Source organism: Cajanus cajan, chromosome 5 (assembly GCF_000230855.2).
Source record: "Cajanus cajan strain Asha chromosome 5, NIPB_CcT2T_4, whole genome shotgun sequence".
Classification (NCBI taxonomy): domain Eukaryota; kingdom Viridiplantae; phylum Streptophyta; class Magnoliopsida; order Fabales; family Fabaceae; genus Cajanus; species Cajanus cajan.
Window position 1 is genome coordinate 23,235,855 of NC_138521.1, and position 14,533 is coordinate 23,250,387.

Sequence of the window (14,533 nt, forward strand, 5' to 3'; positions counted from 1 at the left end):
GAGTATACAGGTGATGTGCCAAAGAAAAGAATGTTCTTATCCAGAAACACACATCTTCATGCGATCATGTCACGTCGAACAACCATGGCAGCAGTTTTCTCTTGAGAACATATCACATACCGTTAATAACAAAACGAGAAGTCTAAGAACTGGAGAAAAAACCTATAATTGATCAATTAAGTGGACTAAGAACTGTTATTCTACACTGAATATGCCTATCATATTCATATACATGTGGTGCTATGCTATTGATCTCTGACTTCTGCAGTAAAATATTCCACACCATAAGCCACATATATAAAGATAGAATAGAACTATTCATTTCCCAAATAGAAAAGCCACAGGTTCATTATGATAACAAGACCGAAACTGTAATGCATGTATCCAGCAATATTACATGCCTCATCTCAAAACAAATTAAATACAGACACCCCCACAATTTATCTACAGTACAAAAAGCAAAAAAGTCTGGAAAAAACACAAGCTTATGTACTTTCCAGTTTTTTTTTGTATTTTTAATTATCTGTTACGAACTAAATTAAAGTTAAACTACAATGTTTGTGAAGTGAACTTGATAATAAAGTCCACATGTCTAATTAAGCAGGTTGTGGTGTCTTGTATTGTGTGTATGATTATTAATATTATTCTAACACCGCCAAGCTGACGTGGCAACCATGGGTCGTTCGTGCCAGCAAAGCACCAACTCAGCATGGCGTTTGTCCACGTGGAAGCCTCTGATTTGCACCTTGGCCAGCAAGCACTCGGCCTGATAATCCGCGAACTGGCTCAACTGCACCGGCCTCATTCCGGCGCCGTAGAATGCCTCCCTCCACGGCGGCGTCCTCCGCCGCGCGCCCTCCACCGCCGCGAAGATCTTCGGCCGCAGCAGCAGCATCTCGATCCTCCTCACCCACTCGCCGCCTCCCCCCGCCGCCACCGCCGCGTCCAGCGACTCCAGCATCATCGAGTAAAACTCCAGGCTGTTCACCACGCCGCGCCGGAACGACGCCGCCGCCGAGGACTCCGTCCACCCCTCGCCGTCCACGAACACCACCACTCCCGGCGCCGTCCTCCTCACCTCGGCGAGGAACGCGGCGCCGCCGGCGCCGAGGCGGGAGAAGATAGCCGGCGTGAGCAGCACCGCGATCTTCTCCCCGTCGAGAAACCTGACCGCCTTGAACGACACCGTCTCGAACGTCCTCAGCGGCACGAAATCGACCTGGACGCGGATCCCGAGGTCGTGCGCGAACTGGTTGAGATTCTCGCGGACGAGGCGGTTCTCGACGGCGCTTTCCTCCGGCACGACGGCCGTGATGTGGAGGAGCGTGGAGGCGCCGGTGGCCTTCTCGGCGATCTCCTTCATGAGAGAGGCGTATTGGATCCCGAGGCCGATTTCGAAGTCGATGACGTGTACAAAGGAGGATCCGTTTAGGGTTTCGAGCAAGGCCTGGTTGGTGGTGAAGATTGAAAACATGGGAATGGGTGAAATTCCAGAAAAGGCCTTGTAGGTTTTGATTGTTTGAACGATCTCGAGCATGGAGGAGAGTCGGGTCCTGTTGGAACCGGAGAGAATGGAGTGAAGTGCGTCTTTGAAGTGAAACGCGGCTCGGTGGAGCGGCTTGGCCATGGGGGAGCGTGTGAGGCGTTGGTTTAGCCGCTCCAGTATGGCTTGCGCCACTTGGAAGTGGCTTGTGTCGAAGCAATCGGCGGCGCGTATGAGCTCTTCGATGAAATCCCAGTTGTTGTTGTGCTGGTTGAGGTCGTGAAAGGATTGCTCCAAGGTGTAGGTGTAGGGTAGGTTTTGGTTCGTGTATATTTCCGAGAGAGAGGTTGTGAAGTCTGGGGGGTGGTCGAAGGGTGGGAAATCAGGGATGCATGCGTTTATGTTATTATTTTTCAAAAGAGGCGTGGGGGACTCTTCGGGCAAGGATAGGTCCTTCATGATGGAATCCCACCAATCCAAATTGGGCAAGACATGTTCGTCCAGGTCGAGGTTGTTGGTGTTGTTGTTGTTGTTGTTGTTGTGTTGGGGGTCTGGTCTTGGGGCAGAGGGTTTCTTTTCTGGGCTGGGGCTGCGGCCGAGGTCGAGGACTGAGGTGGGTTCGTAGGTGAAGGTGGTTGGGTTGGTGGTTGTGCTTGTGTTGGGAGAAGAGTGGAGGAGGAGGTTTTGGGTGAGTTGTGGGGATGAGGGAACTCTCATCGCTAAGAGAAGGAAAAGCTTTGGTGTGATACTGATGCCTTTCTGGCTTTCTCAATAGAGTTGTTCTTGTTCGCTACTTTGCTTGGGGAGAGTGAGAGAGGGCTTTTGCTTCCTATGATCCTTGCCTTTTTATCTTTGCGTGTAAAGAGAGGACCTGCTCAGTTACACTTAATATCTCTCTCTCTCTCTCTCTCTCTATCTATCTACTATCGCCTATCTCTATATATGCATGGATAACATATCAATGGTCAAGGGTGCATCGTGCATGCATGTTGTATCACCATGCACCACATGAGTTCAACACGGAGAGAGAAAAACCCTTTATCGATCGATATGAATCTTCTACGTGAAGCGCCCTAAACTTGTTTGCCTTTTCATTTTGCTTTTCTTGTCCCAAGCGATAAAAGGAGATGTCCTGTGTGTACATATCTCACGCAATAAATTTTAATCCGCTTAGACTGAAACAAAACATTATCATCTAACTGCCATTGAGATTAATTTATTTAATTAAGAGCTAAGACCAGCAAATTAGTTAGATGCATAACAAGGGTAATTTCCAGTCGCATTTGATCATGAAGCAAATACAGCAAATTGATTAGTACTGTAGTTCTTTATATTAGCAAAGGCTATGCATGGAAATGTATTTCATAATAAATATGTAAGCCCTAATTGCTTTACGATTAATTTAAAGTTAATCAAGTATTTCATAATAAATTAAAGCATCCAACATACCAAGTTAATTTTATTCTATTTAATTTTAAATACTTTAGAGCATGTGTAAATATAAGGGATAAGTGTTTTCGACAATTTCTATACTATAAATAAAAAACTATTTTTTAATAAAGAAATTTTTAAAAATAATTTTAAGTTTGTATTCAAATAGAACACTTGTTAATATACGTTTTAATTTACATTATATAATTTAATGAATGTTTATTCATGAGAAAATTATATATTTGAGGATATAAACATCACAAACACGAGATATCATTAAATCAAATAAAAAAATGTGATTTCAGCATAATATTTATCGAGACATTTTGAAATATAAGTGCAACTTGTCTATTTTCCATGGCCAAGATTTTTTTGATCAATTTTAAGAAGAATAAGTAAAAAATAGGACCAAGGTAAAAATAAAACATTTGAAGGCAGGTATAAGCTACATTTCAAAAAGATGTATATATCTTTTGATTACGAAGCTATTAAAGAGTCAAATTGCGGGGATTAAAGCTCCAAGGTAAACCGTTCTTTCTGGAAATTGGACCCACAAAAGTTCTGAATGGACCCCACTTGACAAGAACTAGCACCACCCATCTTTATATATACCCCTGGAAAGAAGTTAAGGGAAAGGTCCATCATTAACTACTTTGCAAGCCGCTTTATGCATGGTAAACTTTGCCATTTTAACGTACAATAATTAATTTGTAAATGAAATATTAATCAGAAATGTTTAAAAGTATTAACGAACGTTAAATAAGTAAAATTAATTTAAAAAATTATCTTTTATTTATTAAAATTGATCAATCGATCGAGTCTTAATTACTGCAAGAAACCTACTGATGTTAAATGTGAAAATGGTTCGAGTTAGGAAAACAGTGCTCAAAATCTTTACGAATCAAGGTACTTTTTGACTTACACATTTTTAATAAAGTTGAGCAGTAAAATTTGTTGGGAATTAGTATCATCACCATGTTTAACAATATGTAAGATTTGCATGTTCATCTTCCATTCAATCACATCAAATTTAACTGTCCGTACAAAGGAAGAAAGTACTTTAGCTTTATTCTTTTCCTGAAATATATGGATGCATGAGTCATGTGGCAGATTTTCATATCCCTGTTGAATTATTACTATCAAGCTTTAGTTGTTTATGGCCTTGTTTGACATTCTAATTCAACGATCCCTTTCGTCTAAAGCTTAATCAGTTGCATATTTTGCTAGGAACTTCTTAATCTTATAATTAGAGCACTCAGTATGCCATAAACTACATTCGACTTAAAAGATGAGTTTTTTTTTTCTCTTAAAACAAAGTAATAAGTTTAATGCCCAGCTGTATAAAACACACATGGAATTTCACCAATATATTTTTTTAAAACTTTCTACATAATTATTTTTGTAAAACCGACTAAATAAATTAGTCAAATTGATATATGCATATCTATATTTTGCTATACGGTTGATTTGTTGGCTTTGCATGAAGTGGAGTCTACTCGTTTTGTTCACCTTGGACCAAGTTCTTTCTTCTTCTTTTTTTTTTTTTTTCATTTATCCTGGTCATCATTATATTATTATTATTATTATTATTATTATTATTATTATTATTATTATTATGTCATCATTTAAAGGGCGATCGAACCAAAACAAAAAGACATGGACAACCCGTAATTGTCAAGAATCCATTAGTGTTCACACTTGGAAAAAGAATCATCCTATGTTTTACATTAAATTAATTGGTAACTAATATATTTTAAGACTTCAAATTATGACACGCAGGATACCATGAATCGCTTTTTCATGTGCTTTACAGTAAACCACAAACATCAGATTAATCTCACATTTTTATTGTGTTTCTTCAACACTGAATTTCTTCGTTCTATCTATCCCTCCTTCATTGTTGAAGGCGATGAAGGAATTTCTCTAGAATTTCTCTACTATATTTAGTCTCCACCGATGACAATAGGACACTACAAGAATAATTTAGTTTTTATGATATCAGTTGGATAAATTCTTATGATCATTAAAATCTTATTTTTGATATATATTTATTAAAAAGATCTTTTAATATTAAAGGTAAAAAAAAAATTATTGGTTTTCAATTTAATAAATAAAGTCCTACACTATCAAGTTTCAATTAACTTAGAGGAGCATTGGTATACTATTGAACGCTTAACTCGTTTGGTTACTTTCTTTAATGTTGAGTTGAATGCTATTTTTACTAACGCCCGATATATTCGAAGCAACATATTGTTGCTTTTGCCTCAACGTGATTGGATTACATAGCAGACTTTATCTACACCAAATTATCTAGTGATTAAGTAATAAAATATAGTATCAAATCTCACTGAAAAAATATATTATCAAATTTAAAGAGATTTCGAATTATATTTAACGAGTTGACTTGATTTATTTTTATTTTTTTATTTATAATATTGATTATTCTTTTCTTTTGGACCCTTACGTTGTTGTTCAGCTGTTTTTAAAATATTTTAACAATTTATAATTTAATTTATAATATTATCACCATTTTTCTTAACAATAATAAATAATATTCATATTGCATTAAAATTCGTATTTATTTCAATAATTATATATTTAAAAGTAATTTTATTTTTTATCATTCAAACAAGTTTCTATTTTAATGAAACTACTTTTAAAATAAAGATATCCAAATATAAATCAAGTGAAATTCACTTTTAATTAAACTTAAGTTTTAAAAAATTGAGTTTAACTCAACTTAATTTTCTAATTATAATCTAAGTGCACTCTAAGTGAACAGTAATACTTTATCTATGAATTCTTATTGTCATTAACTTCTTGTCTAGTAATCATGAATACCATCTAATATTTATTATTTTAAGTACGAAAATATAAGTTTTTTTTTATTACTCAAAATTTTATATTTTCAAATTATTTATATATTTTTATTTAATTTATTTAATAAATAGGTTTAACTCTTTCTGAGTTAACTGTTATATAAATATCTGTATTTTTATGTCTTTATATTTAAATTATGGATTAATCTTATGTCTTTATTTATGGAGTACAAGGATAAAGTATCAAATCACTTATGTTAATAATCTCTGGTAATTTAGTTTTCTATTTATTTAAATTTAAATTTTTATTTAAAAATATTCTTACAATAATATAATACTTTTTAATTAATAATCTTTTTTCCTTGCGTGTGCCTAGCAAGTGACGTGGTATGCTGATTAGTTTGGGTACGGTAACTCCTCCGTGGGACCGTTGGTTGTCAAACAAATGAGCGTGTGGGGTCGTCATTTAAATTTATAAGTGATAATAAATGTTTATACCACTAATGATATATTTGAACATCTAAATTTTTAAAATATTTCAAAGACAGTCTACATTTATTTTTATTTATTCTCTTATTTTTTTATTAATAAAAAATTATAGGTTCAGTAATAAGAAATATTTTTACCTCTCTTTTCTTATAATATTATATGAGTTAATCATTTATATATTGACATTGTAAAGTTTTTTTACATAGACAATTAATTATATCTTTTAATTGTGTCATGTCACTATAAATAGATTTACTTTTAACAATAACATGATACAATTAAAAGATATAATTGGTTGTTAATGTAAAAAAAAATTATACTGATCAGTTTCTTACTGTATTAACATATTAGATGTCTTAGAAATATTTAATTACGAAAAATTAAGTGAATTTGGGGGTAGGGAGCTTAAAGAGATAAGAAAAAAAATTATAAAATATAAATATGATAACTAATACTACGTACAACAATAAAATAGAGATGAAATTAATTCTATCATGAAATAAAAAATAAAATAATTGTATATATACAATTTTCCGCAATTATAAAGGAATGAGTGATGTTATTTATGTAACATATTTTAACAAAAAAATTTTATTAAATCACTTAATTTTATATGTTTCTTCTTTTCTTATAAAAACAATTTCTCCAAGGGAATATATTCGTAAGTATGATTATATATATTATATGTTACGTGACAGATAGAGCATCAATTTTTGTAAGATAGAAATGCGTCCCTTCATTTACATACTCAAGACACACCGCACATATCTTTATCTACCACCTCCATTATTGTAAATAATGTTGGACTTTTTTTTTTCGGCTAAGATCGTTAATGGAATGACCACTTTAACAGAAAGTTTGGCCACCTAAAAAATAAAGTGTCTTTATGCCCATTTGCTATTCCAAACGTAACACGATGCATGCACACTTTTTTATTCATGTAGGCGTGTAGCACACTTGTCATTACTTTGATAATGCGTTTGATAATAAGTTTTTCGGATACTGTAATCACATATTTTAATGTTTTGAGTAAATAACATATGGTGTAAACGATTAATGGCTACAATCATCCATCCCAATAGTTTTTCCATATGACCCAATGCTACCTCTCTCTCATAGAATTTTTCTAGAAAATATATCTCTTTTGTTCATGTATATTCTTTAACAACCAAAGAAAATAATTCCATTCATTTCTTAAGATAAAGTATAACTTTTCATGATTATATATGTTTATCTATATACTCTTTTTGGATTTTAATCACATATTCTGTTGTTAATTAAGATAATGTCAAATGTATGTAAAACATTACTCTAGCTAGCTAGTATCCTATACAGTATAGTCGTAATATATTATGTTTTGTGAACCTTCATCACAAAATCTAACGTATTTTTGTTCATTTGTATTATATTAACACTATAAAAAAAAAACAATCATGTAAGTAATTATAGGTACACACCATATAATAACACACCAAAAACTATTTTTATCTATATTATAAATATAATATATGCTAGTATATTGTTAAAATGTGTAAATATAAATTATAATGAGATACAATATATATCGTTGAATTTTATTTAAAATTAACATTAAAATTATGTATAAATATATATTAAATAGATTTTTACTTACAAATATTATATTTATAGTGATTATTTTTATATTTACTGCATGAAACATTTCTTATAATATAATGCATTTTTCATTATAATATAAATAGTCACCAATAATCAATATATAATAATAATAATAATAATAATGAAAATTTATGTGTACACAAAAGAAAATCACACACAACCTTCACCACAAATCACAATAAATTTTTGTTTTGTTATTTTCACCAAAAAAATATATTTGTTAAAAAATGTTGTCATATACATTTTTATTATATTAATGTATTTTTTCATTGTAAGAAAGGTTAAATTACAATTTTTGTCTTTCTATAATTTTTAATTTGGGATTTTAGTCCTCATTTTTAATTATGCAAATTTATTCTTTCATGTTTTAAAATTATACAATTTTTGTTTCTTTCATCCATTAACTATTAATTAATGATGATGTTGCATGTTGACTTTGTCATAACACTTTAATGTTAATATGAAATAGTAATATGACACTTTAATACTGACGAAAATAAGTGAAATAGTGTTGATTAATCATCAGTAATCAAAATGTACCTTTTTGCTACATAATAATGAAATGTGCCCTTGCATAAATATTGTAATCATGTTGTTTTTTAAATTCACAAATTTTGTCCACAACATCTATTTTATATTCACCTACGAATAATTTATCCGTCTATTATGCAAGTTTTATAACAATAATTTTCTAGATTTCAACAAACAATGATAAGTATAAATATTTAAATTTTGTGTAGACTAAATATTTATAGGTAAAAATAGACCCACAATCATTATATTTTGTAAGAACAAAATATCCTTAGAAATATTTATTTTTCTTATATATAGTAGTGATATGTCAATAAGATCTCATGATTTTGAAGATGAACTCGAGGTAAATAATTCTACAATATTATCACAAACCCTTTATCAAGTTTGTTTAAATGAATATAAGAATATTAATGAATTAATTAATACAATAATATAATGTTTAACTATAATGTGATGAACATTTTTGCAAGCATAACCTCTTATTAAAATATATATTATGATGTGAGTTTAAGATATATATAAAATCAATTTATAAGATAAAACTGTTCACCTCTTATATACATTATATATTATTTTAGTTATATTACTAGTTGATATGACATTTGCAACAAATACTTATCATACTAAAAATTGAATATTTCAAAAATGAAGTTTACATAACTGGATATCTATATGTAATCTAATAGATTAGCAATAATTGTTAAGATAAAACTCCAGTATCATCTTACAATATAAATTTTAAGTATAACTAACAAAACCAACTTATAAAATAATATAAAAAAATTATTCATATACATTAATTTGATTATATCACTAATATCAAAATTCTAATAAAATGTACAAGATAGTCATCTTAATAAGATTAATTTCATCATAATGATTTCTCGGATAAAAAAGGAAGAGAAAATCAACCAAGTACTATCTTTTGGGTCAAACTTTTAGCAAATAGAAAACAAAAACATTACATACAATATGTCTCGATTCTTACATTGTAATTCATGGGTAATTACCAATAAATTAGTTACACGTGTTTACGATTACATTATCTTCTTTACAATGGTTTCCTATTATAAAATGATCTCTAAATATTTATCATGAAAATTGCCGACTAATAATAAATATTTTACAAATTAATGTTGTTGCAAAAAAAAAATTATATTCTTTGTTTGTATTCTTCAAAAGAGAGAATATTTCTATTAGTTAATTAATAAATATATTTAAAAATTAATAATGATTATGTTACTTTTTATAAAAACTAAAATATTAAATGAATATTTCTTTTTTTTTTTATAAGTAAAACTAGTAACTTTTAAAATATAAAATGTATATACCGTAAAATAATTTACTTAAAACATCTTTATAAGAAATTTATTTTAAACGTTTAAATAAACTAACTTCTAATCTAGTAAGAAATTTGCGAGAATAAGTGGAAAATCAAGACGAATCATGGATACAATTGGATTTCTTTTTAGAAGATTTAGATTTGTTCTTTTTTTTTTTAAACAGGTCAAAGATACACTTGGATAAATGATTTAATTAATAAATGAGTTAGTTTATAAAAGTCGACAGTAAAATTTATTAAATTAAAAAAAAATAACGCCGATGATAAAATTCATCAAATTAAAATAAATCTTAAAAATATTTTTTATAATTTTATGTAAATCAGTCCATATTAACAGACAGAAAGAAGAAAAAGTATATACAAGAAATTAAAATCAAACATCTTTCAATTTTCAAATAATTGGATATATATATATATATATATATATATATATATATATATATATATATATATATATATATATATATATATATATATATATATATATATATATATATATATATATATATATATATATATATATATATATATATATATATATATATATATATATATATATATATATGGGTATACTGATTGACTCACAAGATTGAAATCAAAGCTAATCATTAGAATTGTGTATTTTTTAAAGGTAGTGCAAAGCTAATGAAATTAATTGTTTAATATTGGGTTGCGAAAACGCATACATAAAATAGTAATATATTAATTTGAAGTATCACATATATATACTTAACCATTAAGGTTCTAAGGAAGGAATGAAGGACACGGGAGTGACGCGTTAGGGAAAAGAAGCTTGAGGAGTACAAAAGATGAGAGATGGAAGTGTAAGAGTAAGAGATTCTGGTTTCTATCATGGGTCATATAAAGAGGTCTCCATTCACCCACTTCCCAAAGAAAGAGAAAAAAAAGAAAGAAAAAGGTTAAAGGGTGTTGAGGAATTGGACGATGTGATTTTTCATTTGTGCATGGGAATAATATTGGAGGATCTTCTATCTTCTCTCTTTCTCTATGGTATAATGGCACATCCATAGAGGGGAGGATCCTTGAGGATATATATGTTGTCGTTTTGAGAAATTTAAATATTGTATCATATTATATTTAACTAGTTAACATATTCAATTAAGTGTGATGCATGCATGTTTTTACTCAGATGTTTATCATTAATTTCCCGCATGTGATTCTTTCCCATTTTTATATACGTAATCTTCTTCTTCTTGATGTTTAACTTGACACTGGTTGACGTGAGATGTTATGACACAACTTTGTGGTCGTCTAAGGAAAAAGTCAGAGAGATTTGTGGTACTCATGCTATTTTCTGCCACTTCAATGGATCAATGACGTTATCAACTCGAATGGTTCACTTCATAAAGGAATTTTTGTCTTCCGTATCACAAATAGATGGGTTTTATTAGAGCTGAGCTAGACACCCATGCATGTGGATAAAATGTGCATTATTTCTAGTATTAATAATTAATGCAAAAATTTGGTTTCATAACTTAATATGAAAATTCTAATCTTGGCAAAAGACTTTGAACAGTGTTTATAAGAATTAATGATTTGATTTTCTGATAGAATATAATGATGTTTAATTAATGGAATTTGCTTAAAGTCAACAAATTAAGATTTATAATGGAATTTAATTTACTTAATGTCATTATATTTGATAATTAAAAAAATTAATTTGACGTTACATATGTCACTTGAAAACTAATTTGATATTTTCTAATATGAAAACAATGTGATCAATCACTTATGTATTTAAAGAATCAAAATTAATATTTACTGTTTTCTTATTATAGTTTTTTTAGTGTTTTTTTTTTGTCTGTTTGAGTCGCATCAAATTCTATTGCGCAACTCTTATGAAATCAGAAATGATATATCAAAATATTATTTTAAAATTTTATTAAGTTTAAATTTTTGACAATATGAGTAAGAAAGAAAGCATATGTAGTTAGTGTGCTCTTTTTCTAGTGTTCCCCAAAATTTCGGCCACATATTGGATTCTTCCATCATTTTCCTTTTTAGATTTTTTTTTAAATAAGAGAACAAGCAAAACCTTTTAAGGAACCGGTAATCAATCTTGATGCATCTCTTCAATTCCTTAAATTTGAATTTAGTATCGAACATAAAAAAAAATTCTTAAATACTTCAGTGCCGCTACTCAAGTGCCTCGACAAGTTCCAAGCCGAGTACGTACTCGAGGAAATACATAGGGGAATATGTGGACTACACTCAGGAGCACGCTCGATGGCTGCTCGAGTTATCCGCGCAGGATACTATTGGCTCACGTTGAGATCAGACTGTAAAGCCTACGTCTAAAGATGCAAGCCCTGCCAGGAGTTCGGCCACGTACCCCGCCAATCCCCCGAGGCCCTATGCCAAATGCAATCACCTTGACCTTTCGCGTAATGGGGAATGGACATCCTCGGACCTTTCCCCTTAACCAAAGGCCAAGTCAAATTCTTGTTAGTAGCCATCGACTACTTCACCAAATGGATTGAGGCAAGCCCCCTCGCCAAAATAACTGCCGAGAACGTACAACGATTCACATGGAAATATCTGATATGCAGGTACGGCTTGCCACATTCAATCATCACCGACAATAGAAGGCAGTTCATTGATCGAAAGTTTGAAAAATTCCTTCAAGAACTCAGCATCCGACATCATGTAACCTCGATTGAACACCCTCAGACAAAAGGTCAGGCCGAGGCGGCAAATAAAGTAATACTTCACGAGCTCAAAAAAAGACTAGGATATCGGCCAGAGGACTATGGGCAGAGGAGCTCCCTAGCATCCTCTAGGCCTACAATTGCACCCCACAATCGGCAACCCAGGAAACACCATACAGGTTAACCTACGGTTCCGATGCCATGATCCCAATAGAGGTCGAAGAAGCGTCACACCAAAGGCTGACCTTTAACAACAACCAGAATGACCAAGAATTGGCAACTAACCTCGACATGATCGACGAACTCTGAGATGACGCTCAGATCAAAGAAGAAGTCTGCAAACTTCGAGCTGCAAGAAAATATAACACCAAGGTCAAACCAAGAAAGTTCAGATCTGGAGACCTTGTTTGGCAACTCCGAAGCGACGCTAGAAGGGATCCCTCCGAAAAAAAGTTAGCTCCAACTTGGGAAGGCCCCTTCCGGATCAATGAAGACCTCGAAAATGGTGCATATCGATTAGAGGAACTCGGCGGTAAAGCAATCCCTAGAACTTGGAATGCCACCCACCTCAAATTTTACTTCAGTTAAAATTTATGTTAAGACAATGTACTCTTTTTCCTCCTCGACCTTTTTCGTCCCTAAAATAAAAAATGAGGGTTTTTTGCCGAGAAGGTTTTAATGACGCACGTCTAAATTTCAATAAGATAAACTCATTCCCACATATCTCTCTGTTACATTACCCAAGCGTGAAAGGTCGGATCTTAACCGTAGAGGTCAAGTTTGAACCTCAATTCAAAATCCAAAGTCAAATTCAAACCTCGAAAACAAAAAAAAAGGGTCAAGTTTGAACCTTAATTTAAAATCCAAAGTCGAACTCGAACCTTGGAAGCAAAAACTAAAGTTCAAGTTTGAACCTCGAAGCACCAAGGTCGAACTCGAACCTTGGAAGCAAAAACTACAGGTCAGGTTTGAACCTCGAAGCACCAAGGTCGAACTCGAACCTTGGAAGAAAAAACTAAAGGTCAAGTTTGAACCTCGAAGCACCAAGGTTGAACTCGAACCTTGGAAGCAAAAACTAAAGGTCAAGTTTGACCCTCGAAGCACCAAAGTCGAACTCGAACCTTGGAAACAAAATGTAAGGGTCAAAGTTCGAACCTCAAAACACCTGCGAGGAATTTGAACTTGGGAAGCAAAGAATAAAGACCAAGTTTGAATCTCAAATTGACAAAGGTCAAACTAGAACCTTAAAGTTTCACAATTCGAAAATTTGCATTGATAACGAAAGAGCGAGTTTAAGCAATATATAGCAAAATGGGCAAATACATTCAAGGCAAAATGAGTCCAACATAATACAAGACCAAAAGCAAGCAAAATAAACTAAGTCTATTACAAAACTCAGAGATCCTATGTTGGCCTAAGCAGCCGTGTTCTCACTCGAGCTCTCGGAAAGATCATCCTTGTTCACCAACTTCCCATCCCGCACATCTTTTTCCACATGCATCCCAGAAAAATCCACTCTCGGAGCAATTTCTTGGGCCTGGCGAGCAGCCTTGGCAAACCCCCTCTTATGCTCAATCACCACGGCACGCTCGGTCCCAGGGAGCCTCTTCTCCACATCTTTCTTTGAAGAGGTCAGCACCTCGAGGTCCATCTTCAAAGTGCTAATCTCCTCAGCTCGACCCACAAGAAGAACCTCATCACATAAATGCTTCTCCTCGGTCGCCCGCAGCTTGGCCTTTAGGGCGGCATTCTCCCTCCAACATCCGAGCTTAAACTCGGGCAACCTCCGCCTCGCCCTTAACAGATTTGGCAACCTCCGCTAACTCACCAATCTCGGCGGCATACACCTCATTGGCCTTCACAGCAACTTCCAAAGACTTTTGAGTCCTTGAAAAATCTCTCCTCAAGGCTTGAAGCTCGGCTTCACCCTTCTACGCCCTCTCCAACTCGGCTTGATGCCTCTCCCATCTGTGCTTCCAATGGTCCACTATTGCAATTGACCTTTGCATAAACACCTCGGCCGAGTCCAACCCCTCGACCGGACCCACTTTCTCTATGATTGCCTTGTCGGCCACAAAGGCGGGATCTTCCTTGTAAAACCCCCTGGCGGTCAGGTTAGGATTCCACA

At 32.8% G+C, this 14,533-nt stretch overlaps 1 protein-coding gene across 1 annotated transcript; it reads right to left on the minus strand.

The window, feature by feature from the left end:
* Positions 1-298: 298 nt before the first annotated feature.
* Positions 299-2,475, minus strand: LOC109789822 (scarecrow-like protein 15). The gene has a single exon (XM_020348857.3). It carries the CDS (start codon positions 2,198-2,200, stop codon positions 647-649), a length of 1,554 nt encoding a protein of 517 aa, XP_020204446.1. The 5' UTR covers positions 2,201-2,475; the 3' UTR covers positions 299-646.
* Between the last annotated feature and the right edge of the window lie 12,058 nt (positions 2,476-14,533).

Excerpts from the sequence above, each read along its gene's own strand:
- LOC109789822 (XM_020348857.3), bottom strand. The coding sequence starts at position 2,200 with ATGAGAGTTCCCTCATCCCCACAACTCACCCAAAACCTCCTCCTCCAC.